We start from the raw sequence: 22,374 nt of genomic DNA on the forward strand, positions 1-22,374 counted from the left end.
TCTGATACATTTTTTATTACATTTCATTATTCTATGCAACATTTTGTTCACAATCAGACATTTTGTAAATCATTACCTAAGTTTTCACTGTTTCTCATTACACTGTAGTAAAATATTGATAAACAGAGAAGAGTAAAATAAATAATAAAAATGATAATTGAATAAAATAATAAAACCACAAAATTATAAAACACTACATGCAAGACTAAGATGAGGTTTTAGAGGAACTGGATTTATTGATTTATATTTGATCTGTATGTGCTGCTATTTTTTTTTAAATTATCCTTATGTGAATAAAATAAAATAAAATAAATGCAGTTCCTGTCTTTGGCACCAGAGTAGCATAACGCGTTTTTCAAATTCTAGTTGAAGTTTGTCCTGGACGACTTGCTGTAGTTGCCGGGTGTTGGAGGTCGGGCATGCCCATGAAGCATCCACTGCGAAATGCAATGAAAGCACGGAAAAGAGTGTGAATAACATGAAATTACAGAGAAGTGTGCCACAAATTACTCTTTAAATATGATTTCCTGCTGAGCTGATTAATCGTAAATTGAGAAGTAGCGCGTAGAAAACAAAGAGGAGCGCCGAAAACTGTGCGTCCGTTTTGTCCTACAAAGGCGCCGAGAGTTTGACAGCGGCAGGACTTCTGTGCGCAGGCCTGACGTTAGGTAAACTGCTGGAGGAGGACGGCATCCAAAGGACTACATGACATTATAAAGACAGTCCTTTCTGAAGAGGGAAGCAAGCTGAAACATGAGAAAGGACGTGAGGATACTACTTGTTGGGGAACGTAAGTACCTGTGTCTTTAATCCCAAAGCGGTTGAATGCTTTATTAGCTAACATGCTAATGAAGGAGCTAGAGGCTACAGCTAGCAGATGCACCCAGTGAATCAACTACCAATATACTAAGCAGTGTGATTATATGTGCAGTGAGGGGGCTAGTTGGTTAAGTCTATAAGTCTATAGTGTATAAGAATCATGCACTGTGACTATAACTTATCCAAAGTTCATGATTAGCATACATATCCTTGACATTGGTTTCTGATTAGATTGTACCAGAATACCTACTATGAACTGCCAACTCTGTATTTAACCTATAACAAAAATCAACAGAAAACAAAAGGCAAGAAAGATTATACCATTATACCATTTTATTCAGAAGTATGCAATACAGTTATTATTGCAACTAGGGCTTAAACTAATTATTATTTTGATTATCGATTCATCTGTAGATTGTTTTCTCGATAATAGGTCGGTCTTTAAAATGTCAGAAAATAGTGACAAATCATAGTTTCTCACATTCATAATTTTTTAAAGCCTAATTCAGGTGATGTTTTAAAATCAGTCTAAAATCCTTTTGCTTGGCAACAAATCCTCACAATTTAGAAGCTGAATGCAGAGACTATTTGGCATGTTTGATTAATAATGACCTAGAGCCTAATCAGCAACAGTTGCTGATTAATGTCCTGTTAATCAACTAGTTAATTGTTTCAGCTCTAGTTGGCACATATATGCACTGTATATTAAACATAATTATGGGTAAATAGTACTTTGTGATAAGATTATGACTTTTCACAGGACTCTGGAGTCTCTGGTGAGTGCAGAATTAAGCCAAAAAGGCAATAGATCCTTTTCTCATTAAACTGCGTTTCACCTGGTCTGTTTGTTCTCTTTAAAGTGCATGTGTTGTCAGTACTATTTATATTTCAGTTATGGCTATGCAGGATGGCCTACATTGCCACATTAGGCGAGTTAGTACTGACTATTCCTGAGAGAGGTGCAGCCAAAATGCTACGTGCCTACTCCAGTGTTGTGAAGTTTAGTAGAGTACAGTTTGCGGGGTTACAGATAGCAGATAGCCTGTCAAGACACTGAGGGGCCAGAGGTACTGCAAACTATGGCTGCAATTAAGGGTTATTTTGAATATATACACTAATATTTCTTTGATTAATCTAATTAATCTCGTACTATGTTATTTAATAGTGAAAAGGCCATTATACTTCCCAGAGTACAAAACCCCAAAGATATTCTATTTAAAATAATATAAAACAGAGAAAAGCATCAGATCCTAACATTTTATGAGGTGGATACATTATTAATTACCAAAATAATTGGATTGATAGACTAATTAATAATAATAATAATAATAATAATAATAATAATAATAATAATAATAAACAACTAATTGTTTCAACACTACAGCAAACTCAAAATCCTCCAATACAAAAGCCTAAAATAAGTCAGGTTTTAAGAGGCTGAGGAACGCCTTTGAAAGAATATTTGGTTTTTATTTATATATTATCAAATCTTTGGATGGAGGAATATGTTATTCTTGCAAACTACAAAATACCTGTTTTATACAGTCTATGCAAAATACCGAGAGAACATTGGAAATGTAGTGTAGTTAGAAGCTTTTTCTCTGTTATTTGAGAGGGGATGTGGTGAAATACTGTGTAAATTATAAGAAAGTGTTTGGTAGTCACTTAAATAGAATATTATTTCCCGTTTTATTATTTAAGTTTTGCATTTCCCAATGTAAGATAGGAAACTGTATGTGTAACCGTAGGGATACCTATAAAATATCATGTCATTAAAACATTAGTATGAAACTCTTCTAAATGTGCAACTATTTTGTCAATCTATCTACCATAGGCTTATTTTTAGACCATATATCTCCACCTTGTATTGTTGCTTTGCTCTCTGCTAGTAAGTGCTTATTTGAGAACCGTCAGTAAAAGACGTGTGTAATGCCAGATTGTAATAACAAATGATTTTCCTTTGCCCGTACAGCCAAGGTGGGGAAGACATCACTGATAATGTCTCTGGTCAGTGAGGAGTTTCCTGATGAGGTATGTATATGTGTGTATGGATGTATGGATGATGGATGAATGGATGGATGGATGGAATCATTGTGCTCTGTCTTCCAGGTTCCTCTTCGAGCTGAGGAGATCACCATCCCAGCTGATGTCACTCCAGAGAGGGTGCCCACACACATTGTGGACTACTCTGGTACCCAACTCCATATTAATATAAATAATTTGATTTGGTATTGGTAAAAGCTTGATAACATATTAAACACTGTACTGATCCTGTTCCTTTTTGACACCTTTTTAGAGGCAGAACAGTCAGACGAACAGCTGTACCAAGAAATATCAAAGGTGGGGTGACTTAATTCTCACTCTCATCTGGTCATGTAATGTCTGTACCCCATTTCCTATGCGCATCACAAGTTAATATTGCTATTTGTCTTTACAGGCAAATGTCATCTGCATAGTTTACTCAGTCAACAACAAGAAGTCCATTGAAAAGGTGAGCATGGTTTCTCACTGTGCTCAGCATAGTTAACATAATATACGTAACTGCAGTATGTCTGGAATTTGAAACAGGACACTGCATATGCGCATGATCTTAATTTGAGAAAATTAATGTGCGCGGCTGCAATGTTTGATGTTGTGCTTTACTACCCTAGGTGACAAGCCACTGGATTCCCCTCATAAATGACAGAACGGACAAGGATAGCAGGTGTGTGTCACTTTAATAGATGTGTGTTTGTGTATATGTGTCTGTCTTCCCTTTGGGTCATGTCAGCTAGGTGGTGCTGCATCTACAAGCTTGAAATCAGAGTAGTGTGAAGTAAGTTAATACTTACTAAACTGAATGTAACACTGTATGAAATATAGAATCATTAGTACTGTTTTTTGCCTTTGCTAATTATTGTAAACTACATGAATGAGTATGCCATATGAACCTGAAATTGTGTGATAAATGCTCCACATTTTCCCAGGGTCCTTGTTGACACACAATAGTCCAAAACCCAAAGCTAATCAATTTACAATAATATAAAACGGAGAAGAGGCTGCAACCAGAGAATTTAGCATTTTTGCCTAAAGAAATGGTGTAAACAATAAATCTATTATTAAATTTGCTGCCTATTATTTTTCTGTCAATCCACTAACGGATTAATTAAATGACCGTGGCAGCTCAATAATGTAGTAATGAAAGGCTTTTCTGCAGGGTACCATTGATCCTTGTGGGGAACAAGTCGGACCTGGTTGAACACAGCAGCATGGAGACCATCCTGCCGATCATGAATCAATACCAGGATATCGAGACCTGTGTAGAGGTAAGAGATCAATACACAGCTTCACATCCATTGAGGCAGGGCTGTTTGGACCCACTCAGTCAAATATAAAAAAAAAATACTTTGAACCAATTTGAGAGTGATGAATTGGCAAATAAAGTATGAAATCCAATACTAGCAGTGACTGTCAGAGAGAGGCTGGCTGTGTGCAGGACAGATTGGCCCCCAGTGGCTCTCGGGCTGCACTCCAGCTCCTTACTCCACTTACACACTGACTGAGTCATTATTAGATTTATATTATTAAACCCCACGCTCCAAGGCCATAGCCTGCTGACTGGTGGACTGTGAGTGTGTTGAGAGACTTGGCTCTCATGGAGGAAGCTGGCCTGTGTTTGCATTACTATTTAATTCAAATTTCCCTCCGTCGCATGAGACGGCTCAGTCATGTGCTCCTCAGCTGGATTAGTTACAAGGTTAAAGAGGGAGATGAGGAGGACGTGAGAGAAGGCACATACAGTGTGGATACAGTTGGGGGGGGCAGTTGCACAGCTGGTGAGAGAGAAGACATGTGAACCAATGTTTTACTGCTGGCTCAGTGTTTGACCAGGCCCAGGGTTGGTTGTATGTCCTGCTTCTATTTAGTCACTCACATCTCTGTGTTTCTTTATCAGTGGCGAAAAGAAAAATATTTTACTTAAGTAAAAGTAGCAGTACCGCAATTTAAAAATACTCTGTTAAAAGTGAAGTCCTGCATTCAAAATCCTACTTAAGGAAAAGTACGCAAATAATGGACAAATGTATAAAAGCTAATGAATTCATTCTGCAGCCAAAATTGTCTCTGTCTGTGTTACATTATTATATATTATACTGTTGGATTATTATCATTGATGCAGTAAAATGTAAGCTGCACTTTGGTAGCTGTTATTATACCGATTTCATATACTGTTGGATGGTTTAATTTCTGTATAACAATGCATTGCATTTTATATGCTCTTAATAGCAGTTAGTTTAAATCTGCAAATTAACTTGTAACTACAGCTGCCAAATTAACATAGTAGAGTAAGAAAATACAATATTTCCCACTGTAATGTAGTGGAGTAGAAAGTACAAGTAACTTGGAATTGTTAAGATCGGCACTTGAGTAAATGTAATTAGTTACCTTGTGCCACAGTTCTTTATTAACTGTGTTTGACCATTGACGCTCTATTGACACTGTTGAATTGTGATTTCAAATAACTTCATTTACTTTTTTGGGAAGTTGTTGAAAGGTAAAGGTAATCAGATTTTTATTATTTTAATTTCTAAGTGAACTTTTCAAGTCTGTGATATATCCTGATCGTTTTCCTCCAGCATTGCTTTTGTTCAAGGCATTCACACACACGTGCCCTCTTTTTCCTCAGTGCTCGGCCAAAAACCTGAAGAACATCTCTGAGCTGTTCTACTACGCCCAGAAGGCTGTTCTCCACCCGACAGGACCCCTGTACTGCCCAGAGGAAAAGGAGGTGAGGTCTACACATTAGATTCAGTAGACATTTTGATTTGTCATAGTAGGAAAAAGTCAGGAAAGTCCTATTTTGAACGACTGACAAATGTATGGCAGCCAGGATCACACCAATGTTATTGTGAGATACCCTGAGCTTTTGTAATCTTACCTGGAGAGACAAAGTTGGATTGGTGCATCCCTAAGGTTAGCTGCCACAATGCTTACTATTGAATTTAAATATTTCTGCATTATATAGGTACGCATGTAACCACCTAAATGATTGTTTCTCCTCCATTACAGTTGAAGCCTTCTTGCATTAAGTCCTTAACTAGAATCTTTAAAGTGTCTGATCTGGACAACGACGGCATCCTTAATGACAACGAGCTCAATTTCTTCCAGGTAATATTTTCTTCACCTTTTAGTAAAGTCACTTTCAACAGAATTTTCATGACTACTTAAGATTTCAAAATTGTCATCATTAGTTAAACAGCTAGACTGCATTAAGGTTTTTTTAACATAAACCAAACCTGAAAAACCTTAGCAGCTTTCTCCAGGCACACATCAATGTATCGCTTATTGTGTATGTCTAGAGAACATGTTTCAATACACCACTGGCGCCTCAGGCCTTAGAGGATGTGAAGAATGTGGTCAGGAGGAACATGACGGATGGAGTCAAGGATAACGGACTTTCACTCAAAGGTCAGACACTCTCCTGTTTTCTTGTTTTCATATTTCTCCTCTTTTCTCCGTCCTCCACTTAATTACTCCCTTCTTCATGTCTCCTTAACAATCCCTCCCTGTTTTTTGCTCGTCTTTTTAGTCCATTTGTTTATGACGGTTGCTGACTGCTGACACCATCCATTCTCCTGTCATTGGCTCTTTATTGCAGGCTTCCTGTTCCTGCACACCCTCTTTATACAGCGAGGTCGACATGAGACCACCTGGACTGTGCTGAGGAGGTTTGGTTATGACGATGACCTGGAGCTCACACAGGAATACCTCTTCCCCATGTAAGTGCAGATTTAAAGCTCAGAATCAGAGGACTCTAACTTATAGCTGCTGTAGGTAAGATTGTGAAGATCTAGGACAACAATTGCCAACAAATTTGAACATCGACAACTTCTCAGTCCCTCCCCCCTTTCTGCTGCAGCCCAAACCGTCTCCTAAGCCCCTCCCACACAAGGGAGTTTGACAGAACTGCCAGCATGTCAGACAACATGTTCAATAACTAAACACTAACACAACGTTAACTTTACTTACCAACAGTAAAACGATGCTAACTAGCAGGCTAGCGTTAGCCATTTCAGCATCATATCAGACCGACCACTGTGCAAACGTTACAATTATCCTCACCAACGTAGCTTTGTGGACTTTTGACTACTAATAACCAAGTGAAAGGTAAATCATTCATGGTAATTATGTTACCTGTCGAGAAGAAATGTGGCTATATCTGCATCGTTCTTTAGATCTTTAAAATCCCGCAGCTCACGCCACCTCTGAAAAGCCACTCCAATATTCACCCGAGTTTTGGGAAACCTTTCTGCAGCTTGTGCGCGGTGAAGGGGGGAGGGGAGAACTCTATTATATGCGTGTGCATGCATGAGCAGTGATTGACAGGCAGATAGGCACCCCCTGTGGCCCTGATTGGAGAAAATCAACTGGGAGCGGTGGAATTTTGCCAATCGCACTACAGGCTGTAGGTGGTGCCAGAGGAGCTGAATTTTTTTTATATTACATAATTCATGTAGTTCTACTGGAACATAGGGTCAGTTTCAGCAAATATGACAGAAAGTTAGTTTTATAAGACTTACCTACTGCATCTTTAACTTTTTTGACCACCATTCTGAAATACAATCCCAAAGTAAAGGCTCGCCATCACAGTTATGAAATGTTTTTTCTGTTTTCTGTTTTTCTTCAATAAAATGGTTTCCATAATTAAAAGTGATGCATGCCCCAAAGCAAACAGCATGGAAATGATTGAATTATAAATTAGGTTACATTTCATAAAAAAACATTTGTTACATATTCATTGATGCATTCAATTCATGAATCAAATTTTCTTTTTTTTTATAGGAATGAGTGATTGAGTGATTGAGTGATTGAGTCGGACAGAAGGAAGGAAGGATGGACATTTTATTGTCCCTGGTTATTTTTATTTCACATTGACCCCCTTGAGTTAGAGCCCTGATTAGTATTTTTTTATTTTGAAGGCACAGTGGTGACAGGAAAGAGGTAAATGTGACCAGAACTTTTACCTTGCTATATCAGCAGGGTGTGCTGCTGATGATCCTACTACATTGATGATATAAGTGTTTATTATGATGACCAGCATTGCAAACTAACGCATTTAAAATGTCCAAAAAAAATCTTTGTCGGTGACACAGTGGTCAAAGAATGATATTTAAAATGTTTGTATTGTATATCCATAACAGCATCTTTATTGTATAATTCATAGTTGTATTGAGGTATTGTTCCTCTTTTAAAATGACCTGTTCATCACAGTTGACAGACTTCACATAATTTCCTCTTATCCACTGAATTGTTCTGGTTGACTGATGTGACTTGAATGGATTCAGTCAGATTGTTTCTTCATTTGTCACTTTTGAAAGCAGAATCCGAGTGAGCCTCAGTCAATATTCCAGAGCTCTCTGTTAAATGATTGCTTTTGTCTGTGCCTGTATCGCAGGATAAAGATGCCCCCAGACTGCACCACAGAGCTTAACCACAATGCTTACCTCTTCCTCCAGAGTGTCTTTGACAAACATGACAAAGTGAGTGGTTAGAAATGTTTTTATTTCTTTATTATTTATATTTATGTATATAGTTTGTATTTTTAAGGATGACCGCTTTTCTGCTCAATTAGTTAAAACAAACCTTCTGTATCTTTGTTAGAGATGGTCCGATACCAGTATCGGTATGGGCTCCGATACTGCCTTAAACGCTGGTATCGGTATCGGGAAGTACTGGAGTTTATGCACCGATCCGATACCACGTAATAAAGCCCTAGAGAAAATCTACGTTAAAGTAGTTTATTTATGTTCTTTTTCCGTTATAACTGACTGTCAAACTGGAGAATAAAAGAAAGTTCTGCGTTTGTTCATGTTTCACAAAGAGTTTAACCTGAGCCAGACCGACAACAAAGATAGAAATCATATCACATCCATACAGGGATAGTAGTATAAAGTTGTTAAAACATAATAAAATATATGACACACTGGTATCGGATCGGTACTCAGTATCGGCCGATACGCATGTTCAGGTATCGGAATCGGTATCGGGAAGCAAAAAATGGTATCGGACCATCTCTAATCTTTGTGCCATTTTTCAAAAACATTTTACCTGTTAGCCACATTTCTTATGTCCAAATTTTTGAGTCCATGTATGTGAACTTGGTATGATCCAGGACAGAGATTGTGCACTGTCGCCAGAGGAGGTGAAGGACTTGTTCAAAGTGTTTCCCTACATGCCCTGGGGCCCGGATGTCAACCACACGGTTTGCACTAACGAAAAGGGATGGATCACATACCAGGGATACCTCTCCCAGTGGACGTGAGTGTGAAACACATCTATTAATATACACCTATGCACATTCATATCTATTTTAGTTTTATGTAACCTGAATACATTCACAATACTGTATGACATACATCATTATGTAGAATACATAGATCACTGAACATCATGCTCATAAATCTCTCATTCTGTCAGACTCATCATGACCTGTTTTTTTGTGGTAGGTTAACAACATATCTAGATGTACAACGTAGTTTGGAGTATTTAGGTTATCTTGGCTACTCTATCATCTGTGAACAGGAGTCCCAGGCAGCTGCTATTACAGGTAAGATAATGTAATTAAATTGAACTTATTTTTGTGTTTTAAGCCGAGCAGCACTGTATGTTGATAAGCTAACAAAACTAGTAGTAAGTAGTTGTGGACTAGAGTGCGGATCGGGCCGCGTTTTTCTGTCCAAGCCCGGCCCGCGTCCGACAGAGCAGTAACCAAACCTGACCTGAGCCCGACACAGTTAAAATCTCATTTTTTTCTCGTACTAATGACACATGTATGTTTGTTTGTGTGGGAAGCCCGCTTTTATTAAGCAACTGTAGGAAGGCAATCGGAAATGTCAACAGATGATGTAATAAGCTGTTTTAAATTTAGAAATGTTCAATGCCTTATTGTGCTGATGTGACCGAGCCCGACCCGAACATAATTTCTAAATATCTGTCTGAATCCGGCACGGCCCATCGGGTCCCATCGGGCTCGGGTCGGGTATCCATCCTCTATTGTGGACTAATTTCTGTACAGAATGTTTCCGTTGTGCATGTATGTTCTTGCTTAGTAAAAATATGCATTCCCTGTTCTTTCAGTGACTAGGAACAAGCGCATCGATCTGCAGAAGAAACAGACCCAGCGCAGTGTCTTCCGCTGCAACGTCTTGGGGGCCCGAGGCAGCGGGAAGAGTGGTTTCCTCCAAGCTTTCCTGGGCAAGAACCTGCAGGTTAGTTTAAATCATGGCTGTAAATTATTAAACTCCCTTTTTTAGCAGTTTGTCTTGCTGGACACACTCAGTTTCTGGGGGATCGCTTCCATGGGGGCTACATTTTACATTTATATCACATCTCAAGTAAACTTTTTAAGTTAGTCTAATTACTGTGTGTAATTTAGTCAACTTCCAGAGTTGGAGCTAACAAGCCAGGGCCAAAAGGGACCATTTTATGAACATGTTAATAGTCTTGATTGGTTTCTGTTATTGACCTTGTTTATTGTCCACCCCAGGGACAGAGGCGGATTAGGGAAGACCACAAGTCCTTCTATGCCATCAGCACGACCTATGTTTATGGTCAAGAGAAGTACCTGCTGGTAAGAACCATTTACTCACCATCTGATTTTTGAATTACTGTTACATAATCTGGGTATAATACACTCTGCAAAACGTTAATGCCTCAATCTGCACACTCTGACTCTCTTGCTCTGTTCCCTACCTGGTCTGCACACTACAAGCTCCATGAGGTCATGCCAGATTTTGACTTCCTGTCTGAGGCGGACCTAGCTTGTGATGTGGTCTGCCTGGTGTATGACATCAACAATCCACGCTCTTTTGAATACTGCGCCAAAGTGTACAAGGTATGTTTCAGAAGATGTAAAAATGCTCATTAGACGCACTGAGGCTTGTAAGGCTGTCTGCTATTTACACTCTAACCAGTAACATTGGGTGTTTGTGTTTGGCAGCAATACTTCATAGATAGCAAGACGCCATGCATGGTGATTGCAGCCAAGTCGGACCTGCACGAAGTACGGCAGCACTACAGTCTCTCACCACATGAGTTCTGCCGTAAGCACAAGCTCCACCCACCCCAGCCGTTCACATGCAGTACGACCGAAGCACCCAACAAAGACATCTACACTAGACTCACCACCATGGCTATGTATCCGTGAGTATTAAACCTTATTTATTTAGTTAACCCTTTACACCTCTGTGAGTGTTTCAACCTTATTCTCATTGCCCATCTTTTCCTGTGTGTGCCTATCCACTTTTACCTCTCTCCTGGATGTACGTGTCAGACAGTGTCGGTAATATTCAAAGGTTACAGGATGGGAAAATTAATGAAAGCCGTCAGGTATATCCTGTGTAAATGCTGGTCTTGATCAGTGTATTTATTTGTGACTCCTCCAGCCACTTTAGTCAGTGAGTGAAGTGAGTAATTTAGTTTTGATTAATCTAAGAGCAAAATTAAGACCAGCTGAACTCTACAGAGCCGTCTAATATCAGCCAATGGTCTTGAGATAAATATTGGTTTTTAGTGGTGGATTTATGCTTTATGTTCTTAAACTGGTTATACCTGTTGTGTCACAGAAAGGTTCTAGTCGTCGGAGCCAACAATTACAGATTGTGAGAGCTTTTGCATTTTGTTCATTTACAATTATATTATAATAATAATAATAATAATAATAATCGTTAGAATGTTTGTCTGTTGTGACTGTTCCCTTCCTTTCTTTGTGGTTTTCCTCTCCTTATGTTCATTCTCCTTTTTTAAGTTTAGACTTTTAAAAGTTCATTATAGATGTTTCCTTGTCAATACTTTTGTTTACTTTGTTAATGAGTTGAGGAGTTTAAGTTAAATTGCAGCAGGGCAGGTTTAAATTCAGAAGTATGTATTCTCTTTGCTCAGGTCATTTGATTCAGCCTAGTGGTTAAACGAGGTTGAGGTTCTTGTCTACCTACTGTAGCTTTGGCCTCCTCCTACTCTGTGTGTGTTGTTTGTTACGTGTTAATTTTCTGTGGTGGTGAATACACGCATTTTTGTGTGTCTTTCCGCAGCCACGCCCGTCTCCGCTGCATGTGCGCCTGCAACAGGTGCACCTATTGCCTGTGTCAGAACCTCCTCAAGTTGGAGCTGCTGCGCAGTATTAAGGCCCAACTCCGCAGGGTCGTTTTCAACAGGTTCATACGTAGAATAAGCTCTAGTGTTTTAGTTCTAGTGACTCATTCCTCCTCTCTGTGTCTCCCACCCTCGGGTGTGACCACCAGGGTGGGTCACAGAGAGGCTTCTTTTTCGCCCAAGCTCTCTAACACGGGTGATTGTGACAGCTCTTCTGCTTTGCTTCAGTGCTCGCCCGTGGTCAGGTTTACACTGCATATCCACTTCAGGGAAAAGGGAATAGTAAATGTGATTGAGCGTGATGGTAGTGATTTAGATCTATAGGATAGTTTTCCATTTGTGAATAATTTGATACTTTGGTGGTTGCTTTCTGGGGAAAATCTCATTTAGCTTGCTGCTGTGTTGCTGCATAGCTGTCACCTGTAGGGATCAGCTGTCTTGCTCAGCTAGGTGATGCTTCTTGACAAAGAGGGATCTTTGGTTGTATAGCTTAAAGTTACTCTCTCAAACCAAAAGATCAACCATCGGTCCTAGGGGTAATTGTTTCTGCTGGTTTATTTATTTTTAGTTTTTTCAAACTGAATGTGAAAAAAAAAAAAAAAAAAAAAAAAAGTCCGAACTCAGTTCTTTATAAATGTGATATCCACCCAGGGGCAAAGCATCTAAATGTGAAAAGTAGCTCTTACCTGGTCGAGTAAGAAGAAACTCCTTAAAATAAGAATGTCGGTCCTAACTTCAGGACTTTTTGGTCTTACACCATTAGAGTAATTCACAAAGTATTTGCCCTAAAAGTAGCCCCTAAATCACTAATCCCTTCTCACAATCAGGCAAATGCTGCAGGTATTGAGGTTAATCACTTCAGTGTTTTGGGAAAAAAATCAATATTTTAATTAAATTTAGTTATAAATTAATTTAATTTAATTTATTTTATACCTGTCAACCAATCACTGTAGACATGGTGTGTAGGTTCAATGATAAAACATTATGTCCGCCATCTTCTTGTAGGAATTCTCTTTTGTAAAAGTTGCTCTCAGCAGCTTTCATTCAAGATAATAGATGCTTCACAGCCAAATCAAAACACATTTCTAGGGCTGCAACTAACTATTATTTTAATAATCGATTAATCTGTCGATTATTTTTTCGATTAATCGATGAATCGGATAAAAAAAAGCATTAATTTACATCAACTCAATACATGCATACTTATTGTTTTAGTTAATAGTTGTGTAAAGGTAAGTAACCCAAATAGCAGATACAGACACACACACACACACACACACACACACACTTATTCATTAAATTATTACCATCATTGTAGTAAGTGCAAGTTACGTTCGTTTATACACCACACACTATTATCATATCAATCATAACAGATTGAAAAATGAATGGGCCAAAAAAGGCGAGTGAATAAAACCGTGTCTTTAGTCTTGCAAAGTATACCACCCCTGCTTTATTACTGTTATTACCGAGCTAACGCTAGCTTGTCATGCTAGTCAGCTGGATAACGAGTAAACACCACACCAGAAGAGCTACTGGAGGGACGGTACGTTCCTCCCTTCAGACCGGAACAGAAGTAGGATAGTGTAGTGACTTTACCCTGCTGTTGAACTCCCTTCCTCCTCATCAAGGACTCCAACATGTTTACGTTTTAGGTGCTGACTCATCACCGTGGTGCGCCCCTGCCATGCCGTGTGCATGCACGTTTTTGATTTATTTAGTGTGAAATGTTCCCACACCTTGGATGACTTGGGTCGTACAGATTTCTCTGCCTCTGCTGAGTGTTTCAGAACAACGTTACGGGTCTCTCCGGTCTCTCTCCGTATTTCCTCTACCCCCGCTCTGCCCTTTTTCCTTTTCTTTCGCTCCGCGCTGCTCCGCTCTGCGCTCAACTCAATTTTTTTTTTTATCTCCGCGACTAGATGGCCTAATAGTTGCGCGACACAACGAATCGATAATTAAATTCGTTGCCAACTTTTTTAGTAATCGAATTTTATCGATTTTATCGATTCGTTGTTGCAGCCCTACACATTTCATTTACTTTCTGTGTCCTATACCTAAAACCTATTGGTCATGTTAGGTGTTTTGGTGTCTACTCCAGCTCCAGCCAGCCCACCTGCTCTCTGTACAGTTTGACACAGCGAAGTGTGACCAGGCTGTGCCAGCTAACACAGCTAGCCAGGGAGGTGACAGTGTGTTGGAATCTGTGTGAAAAAAGCATGATGTTATTTGCTTGTGCACTGCAAATTAACTCCTAATACTAACCCCCATACATAACACAAATATGTTGTAAAATTGAAAAGCATTTTCATTTTATTCAAATGAGTAGTTTTTTTATTTTTCCGGAGTAGAAGTAAATTTATAACTCGTTTTTATAGAATGTTATAATGCTATAGTAACTATAATACACAATATCTATGTTGTCCAGCCAGTTAGTCATTCTGGCAAAATATCAAGTGTAGTTACGAAACACTTGAAAAGGAAAAAAAGTTTTTTGTGGTAAAAATGTCACAGGGATTCCAGGTGTGAATTCTGACAAACAGACCTATTTAGAGTTGTTTGCTCCCTCTTGCCCTGCAGCGGATATGCAAACTGTAAATCTGGACTAACAAGCATATTATTTGGATGGAGAATGACAGAAACAAACTTTGGTTTGTGCTTCATTCAAACTGAAAACCTCATTGATGTCTGCATGTTTGCTATGTGATTTCTTTTCAATCACATAAAAGTATTAAACTTATACCTGTCTCTTAATTTCTATATGCCACTACCCTTAATGGATGGAGTGATTGATTTATTATCTATGATGTTTTCAGTCTTCCTTTCTCTTAATTTCGATTCTCAACACTGAAGTCTAAACCTACAGGAGACCCTTTTTTATAATTTCAGTTTGTATTGACTTTTTCAAAGGAATATTACAGCAGGAGACAACCTTATTTTGAAAGCACAATTGTAATTGTACATACAGTATATACTAAAATAAAGACTGCTGTTCACTTGTTCTCCTGTGGGTTTAGACTTCATACATTTAACAGGCTGAGGTTTAGAATCAATCACAATGTGTTGCTTTGATGTTTACATTGATTGTATTGTACTGTACCAATCACACTGTCATTTCATCCTGTTCTTATTTTCTTGTATTTTCCGTCTGTGTTTTTCCTTCCACTCTATAGGTGTTCATTCCCATGTTTGTGGCTGCCCCTCTTCCTTTTTCTCTTGCACGTGTTCACCCTCTGCTAATCTGTCTGCTGTTGTGTTGCATGGCTAACCTGTTCGCTACCTCTTTAGATAAACGAAGGCATGCCTCGGTCATTAGCTGGGAATAGATTTCTCTAGGGAATCTGTCCAACTCTACAGTACAGAGAGCTTGGTGTTTTTAAAATGATTAGGGGGTTGTTATTGAACCACAAAGCAGGGTTTGAATGGCTGATTATGGTGTTGAATTGTGTTGTGTGTTTTCATATTTTTGGCAAATAAGTGATTATTGTTAGCCCAACAATGGCATAAAATGTTGGTTGGGCGTTCATGGGCCCAGGCAGAGCTGCATACTGTATGGTGCATCCAGTACTAACCCTTTGTCTTGGTACTTTTTTTAACCTCTGGGAGTTGTTGACAACCTTCATAGCATAACCCTTGATGGGCCAGGGGGCCGACACACCACATTGAATGCCCACTGGTTTTCTGAAAAGTGGATTGGTTGACTGGGTTAGATGATGTTATTTTAATTTTACATAGTATGACATTGTAATCTAAGTCATCTTGCATAGTGTGCAATACTGAAATAACTTCTTAGGTCACCAAAATTACAAGCAACAATAGGAAATTGTGTCGGGCCACTTAAGAAACTTAGTTCAGAGGGAAAATAAAATGTAGAGTCTTTAACGATTTATTTTGGTTGCTCTTTAATTTGTTAAAAATCAGAAAATCCCTACTAAAAAAAGTGCCATATGTCTGTAAGGGTTAGCCGTAGAGAAGGTACGAACAAACTTAAGACAACTGGAGATGTACTATATTTCCCAAGAATCTCGCACTCTACTCGAATAAATGACGAGATTCACTCTTGAAATGGCTCAATATTTTCAGTCTGGCTGCCATGTGGTGTGTACAGTCTGCATATGTGATATGTGAGGTGTGTGTAGCCTTTTTTGTCATAGATTTAAGTGTGTGGTGACATTTGACCAGGTATGCAGTCATGGTTGAGCTTGTGCTTTAAGGGTTTGGATGGTGATGGAAGTTCTCTGCTTTTCGGGCTGGGTAGAGCTAGGTGATGTGAGAGAGATAGGTGTAACTATTAATACTTAAAGGTGCAGTAGGTAAGCCTTATAAAACTAATTTTCTGTCATATTTCCTGAAACTGACCCTATGTTTGAGTAGAACCACATGAAGCAGGTAATTAAAAAAAATAAAATCTGGCATCACCTACAGCCTGTAGTGTAGATTTGAAAAATTGCAACGCTCCCTGTTCAGATACACCAATCAGGGCCGGGGGGTCTAACTGCGTGTCAATCACTGCTCAGGCAAACATTTCATAGCGTCCTCCCCTCCCCCTTCCCCACGCACGAGCTGCAGGTAGGTTTCCTCCCCTTTCCCCCTCTTCATACGCGCTCTATCGTGCACAGCTCTCCCTTGTGGGGGGAGGGGCTTAGGAGACCGTTGTGGGCTTTAGCGGAAAGGGGGGAGGGACTGAGAAGTTGTCGATGTTCATATTTTTTGGCTAAGTCCTGGAACTTCACAATCCTACCTACAGCACCTTTTAAGCAAAACATTTAATCTAAATTTAATATTTCACCTGCCCAAAAGAATCATTACTAATGTCGCCAATAAACGGAATCAACTGAATCATATTCTTCCAAAATTCAGATCACATGTAGCCTTAGATCACAATATAAGTTTTATTTTGATGTCTCCCAGCCATGGTTCTGAAGTTTTGAAAAGAGAGAAAATGTAAATAATGTAATGGTAATGAAGAGGAGTACAAAAGCAAGTGCAAGCTTCATTCATAAAGACTAAATTAATAATTAATCAAGAAAGTAAATGGATTAATTGCCAATAAATTAGTTGTTAATTGCAGCCCTAGTCAATTTTAATATGACGTATCACCCAGCTCTACCTTGTGTGTGTGTGTGTGTGTGTGTGTGTGTGTGTGTGTGTGTGTGTGTGTGTGTGTGTGTGTGTGTGTGTGTGTGTGTGTGTGTGTGTGTGTGCGCGCACACCCTGGGCAACCATGTGACTGTGTGTGTGGAAGGCTACTGGGCTGGGTGGAGGCTGTGGTGAGGATTTCAGCCTGACACAGCAGGTTTCAACCATCTCCAACGTGGAGGGGGCCATCTTAATGGAGGCCTCTGCTAATTCTGCCAGAAAGGTAAAGGCTGAAAACACAGGAGGAGTTATATTTTTTTACACCAGGCCAGCGAGTATGTGTTGGATGAACTATTCCCTATTTTGCATTGACAGTTTGTCAGGTCATTATTTTAACAGCAATTATCAATATTCATATCTATTCCCGCAGCATTGTAGAGAGAATTATTGGAGTCTTTATAGAAATAGTTCTACATCTTGGGAAATATGTTTATTCACTTTCTTATGGGGAGTTTCAGGAGAGAATTAATATCACTCTAATATCTCGCTGTTGAATATGAAGCTAGAAATGGGGGGGGTAAAAAGCTAGCCTGTCTCTGTCAAAAGTCTGCCTACCATCACCTCCTAAAGCTCACTAGTTAACACGTTATATCTTGTTTGTTTAATCTGCACAAAAAAGACGTGTAAAAATGACAAATTGCCATTTTGCCTGGGTTATGTGCCGGACTATTTCTTGACTAGCAGCAGCATTAACTTCCTGGAGGCTCCACTGGTTGCCTGGCAATTGTTCAGAGCCAAGAAATAATTCTCCTGTGTCCAGTCTTTGTGCTAAGTTAAGCTAACTGACAGCTGGCTATAGCCTTATATTTATATTTAACAGTTTTGAAAGTGAGTGATCTTCTCATCTAACTCTCCACCAAAAAGTGAATAAGTACATTTTATATTATAAGAATTTTTTTAAAATAACTATTCATTTATTATTCATTAAAAGGCAGCTAGACTTGGTTTTAGACCTTTTTATTCTTCCCAGTAGAGGGAGCATGTTGAACTGTGTGAACATGTTTTAGGCTGGTTTCTCTCCTGGTCCTACATGAGTACCAGGGTTCTTGTGAGTGTGTTGTACACCAGTCACACTTGGGTTTGCTGTCTCCATTGCCTTTTTTTCATTGCTTGCTGTTATCAGTCTGTATAGCTCCCCAGTATTTGTGTTTCTTGCCAGATAAGCTGGATCTGTGTTTGGTAGGGATGGTCTTAACCCAATTTTAATAATCCATTATTTGTATTTGTTTCTAGTTTTCTACTTCCCAGCTCAAATCAGAGCAGCTGCTTCTCATAGCTCAACAACTTTCCTTTGTTCTTTTCCCCAAACCAAAACTAAACCAACTGTCAAGAGAAAGCATGTGTTCTTATTTCAAATTGGTATCACAGGGCGTTGGTAGTCATTTATGGTCCTGATTTTGGGAACTATGCACTGGAGAAAGAGCACATAGCTTTGTTTTGTCATTTGGCAACGTGGTTTTAACAACCGCGTTATATCATGTTACAAGCTGCTGCCTCTTTTTCTTGCTTCGTTTTTCCATTCACCTGCTCTCTGTCTCTTGCTCCCTCTCACAGACACATGGCTCAGGCGGACCTGAAGAACTCAACCTTCTGGCTGAGAGCGAGCGTCGGTGCCACAGTGTTTGCCGTGCTGGGCTTTGCCATGTACAGAGCACTTCTCAAACAGCGGTGATCATCAGACAGCATGAGACGGCTCCTTCCTCCCCCGGTCCCTCTGTTGACTCTGCCCCTTCCCTCCTACCTGAAAGACTCAAAAAGACTGGCTGACTAACCAACCAGGCCCATTGACTCAGTCCCCAACTCCACCTCATCCCCTTCCAACAATGCAGCACGGGCAAGAAACAAATGAGCAAAATCATAGGTACATTTTATATGCATTTACAAATGAAGAGTGTGGTTTAGTTTTTTTGTTAATGTTGTGGGGAAAGGGGCAGATTACATTTTAAATCATTTGTCCATCATTCAATTTGTAAATGCTGACATTGCGTGATCTGTTGGTCTAGTCTAGTCCAGGTCAGACACAGCTAGTCACTGGATGTTTTCAGCTGATCCAGTCCTTTTTTTTTTTTTTTTTTTTTTTTTTTTCTCAGGTCAGTATTATTACTTAGATGGTTAGAGACCAGACAGAGGCAGCCATATACAGCAACACCACAAAGGGACTTGAATCTGTTAATAGTATGTATATGCAGTATATTATATATGTATTCCTCAAGAATTTTAGGATTGGACCCATTGACGGCATCACAAGCCAGGAGCAACACCTACAGAAGGTGTTAGTTATACATCTAACATTAGAAAGGTCACAATTGGCATGTTTATTTTGTGTGTTAATTTATTAACCAGTTTCTTTGTTTTCTTGTCTGTTTAGAGTACACTGCATGAAACAGATGGAGGGATTTACATTTGACATGTATTTTTGTATTTAGTATTATCAAAGCTGTCTTCATGGTGTATCATGAGTTTCTGCTTGTTTTTATTTTTTCTGGTTTTTAAATAGAGCTTTGTCCCTCATGTTATATTTTTATGAAGTTCGAAGCACCATAGAGCAACAGATTATGCTATTAACAACAGCCATTCAGCGCACCTCTCCCACCTTAAAACTATAAAAGTGTTTCTTCTCATTCTTCTCTTTTCCAGCATTTACAATAAGAAATTGTGCGATCTGGCACAGTGTGTTGTTGGGTGAAATGACAGCTAATTTAACAGCAATGACAAGGAAAAGAAAATGGTTTTAAATATCTGTAATAAATGACATTTACACCCACTGATATCATTTTGTGTTTGTGTGTCCTTGAGAGCAGTAGTGGTCTTTTCAAAAGTAGATGTGTGGACATGAATGTGATGTGATCACCTGTTGTGTTAACAAATGGGACTTTTGTGAAGCAGAATAGAGAAGTGAGTATGTGATGGCGCTGTGAACAATACTGTACTCAGCCTGCATGAGGAGGAAGTCACACCACAAACGTACACAGGTCATTTCAAACTTTGGCTACTAGTAGTTTTAGGTCTATCTACTGAGGGCTGACATGTCTTTAGATGGGACTAAATTATTGTTTGAAGGCTTCCTGCAGAAAAGAAAAGATACTTTGGTAAGTTACAAACTATCTTGTTATTTAATGTGAGTATATGTATATAAGAATGTCAAAGGTATAAATAAAACTGATAAAGCAACTTGGTTGCTATACATCTACTTTTTTCTGCCTATAGAAAATAAAATGGGTGACGTATTGGTTCAGGCTTCAAAATACAACCTTGTTCTTCTATACTCGGAAGAATGGCAGCGCTGTAAGTAGAGATTTTCTGTGGTGTAAAGTTCTTTAAATTCCACACTAGTGAATAAAATTCAGGCTCAAAATTCTTGTCGATTGTCCTGCTGAGTACCTCTTATTGCTGAAGCCAAAATATAAATCAATTAAAGGATGGTTACAGTACAATCAAAAGTTATGTTGACATAGCTCTCTTCACAGGCACACTTGAGAGGCTATTACTACATTTACACAGTAAGTCCTCCACTTATCACTGTTAATATATGAGAGAAACTGATACATTTAGTGAAGTACGTACTGTGCTTAAGTACAATTTTGAAGTCATTGTTCTTGAGTAATTCCATTTCATGCTTATACTCCACGACATTTATTTGACAGATTCAGTCATTCGTTACTTAATGATATATATTTTTCCAAAGTATATTTTGATGCTGATACTTATGTACTTTAAGTTACATTTTAAAAGCATGAATAAATGTATTTCTAAGTACAGTTTATTTGTAGCTTTTCTCACTGTGGTATTGCTACGTTTACTTAAGCAAAATATTGGAGTACTTCCTCCACTGCTGTTGCTTTGGCTCTAGTTAGGTACCCTCAGTATCTGTCTATCTGTCTAACCTCTTGGGCCAGGTGCAGTCGGTGCGAGAGGTCCAGAGAGTTGACAGCAAGCGCTTTATGTTTGAGATCATCATGACCAATGGAAAGAGGAAATTGTTGGTGAGTCACCACTGTGGTAAAACCACAAAGGTTATCAATCTGCAAGCTGTGAGTTGGACAGGTCTGGTTTCAGGGGGGCAACTTTAACCATATCCAGTCAACTGTGTGTGTGTGTGTGTGTGTGTGTGTGTGTGTCTGTCTGTCTGTCTGTCTGTCTGTGTGTCTGTCTGTGTGTCTGTCTGTGTGTCTGTGTGTCTGTCTGTGTGTCTGTGTGTCTGTGTGTAGGCAGCAGAGACTGCAGCTCTCAGAAAAGAGTGGGTAGGACTCCTATGGCAAGCAATGAATCTTTCTACCTCTGGGGTTTCAGACTCCAGAAGCACACAGTATGTAAAAAAAGGATGTCACCTTCATGACAGATCTGAACTTTAACTTAAAATTATAATCCACGTTCCAGGCGCTGACCATTTCTCTAATCCTCAGGCATGAAGTGTGTGAGCAGCGAGAGCGGTTAAACAGCAGCGCACCCATCTCCTCACACAGTGAGCGTGTAATGGAGTTGCTGCCTGCTCGGCCCCTCTCTGCCCCTACAGGCCACGTCCACCACAAGATCAAGAGCATCGCCTCCCCCATCTGCCTGTCTGAGGAGCCAGAATGTGAAGAGGCCATGCAGCAAAACACACTGCCAGCCTGTAGCTACCAGCATTACAACAGTTAACTTTACATTGATGTGCCCGTTTGCAACTTGACAAGTATTCTTTTTTTAAATTCAAGTCTTAAATTGAGTTGTACATGGTTCTAACTACTCTGTTTTCAGGTGACAGTCTCAACAGTCCACAATGGTCCAGCGGGTTGAGCAATGCAGAAGGAGACTATGACATTTTACCACGTAGAACCAGTATGATCTTAAAAATATACACAATGTACTATCACTATTTTAACATCAACATACAGTATGATGATGTTTACTGCAAATGTCCAAACTGGCCCTATCATGTGTTATGATATGTCTCTTCAGCGGTATGTGAGATCAGCGCTTCAACAGAGACGGACGAGGGCGTGTATGACTTTCCTCTCTCTTACAGGAGGTCTGCCGAACATGCGAGTGAGAATACTTTTTTTTTTTTTTTTGTTTTTGTTTATTTACCAGCGGCTTGCTTTCAAATACTCAGTTATACCAAAATAATTTAAAAAGAATGGGTAACGTAAATGTCAAATGTTTTTTTCACATCCATCTCAGACCCCACAGAGAGCATCTATGATGTACCAAGCTCTCTTTTGAGAAGGATGCCTGATCACACTTTAGGTAAATCCTGCTTCGTGTTATTGTGGCTTTCCACCTTGTCAACATGTCTTCTCACTAATTCTT

At 39.3% G+C, this 22,374-nt stretch overlaps 1 protein-coding gene across 3 annotated transcripts; it reads left to right on the top strand.

Annotated features, from left to right (window-relative positions):
* The first annotated feature begins 359 nt into the window (after positions 1-359).
* rhot1a (ras homolog family member T1a) lies at positions 360-19,853 on the top strand. Of its 3 annotated transcripts, none has more exons than XR_003694399.1 (20): positions 360-790; positions 2,792-2,850; positions 2,929-3,010; positions 3,116-3,159; positions 3,257-3,310; positions 3,471-3,523; positions 4,016-4,124; positions 5,483-5,584; positions 5,866-5,964; positions 6,156-6,264; positions 6,455-6,575; positions 8,252-8,336; positions 8,969-9,114; positions 9,303-9,403; positions 9,934-10,064; positions 10,343-10,426; positions 10,568-10,690; positions 10,796-10,998; positions 17,192-17,308; positions 18,640-18,726. XR_003694399.1 is itself a non-coding variant. In XM_028599189.1 (20 exons), exons 1-20 carry the CDS (start codon positions 754-756, stop codon positions 18,755-18,757), a joined length of 1,983 nt encoding a protein of 660 aa, XP_028454990.1. In that variant the 5' UTR covers positions 360-753; the 3' UTR covers positions 18,758-19,853. The 3 variants fall into 3 exon arrangements, 2 of the variants coding, with proteins under 2 accessions (XP_028454990.1, XP_028454991.1); XM_028599189.1 differs by lacking the exon at positions 17,192-17,308 and adding an exon at positions 11,886-12,008 and having other exon boundaries at positions 18,640-19,853; XM_028599190.1 differs by lacking the exon at positions 17,192-17,308 and having other exon boundaries at positions 361-790; positions 18,640-19,853.
* The last annotated feature ends 2,521 nt before the right edge of the window (positions 19,854-22,374 follow it).

The sequence above is a fragment of the Perca flavescens genome, chromosome 15, assembly GCF_004354835.1.
Source record: "Perca flavescens isolate YP-PL-M2 chromosome 15, PFLA_1.0, whole genome shotgun sequence".
In the NCBI taxonomy this organism is placed as follows: Eukaryota; Metazoa; Chordata; class Actinopteri; order Perciformes; family Percidae; genus Perca; species Perca flavescens.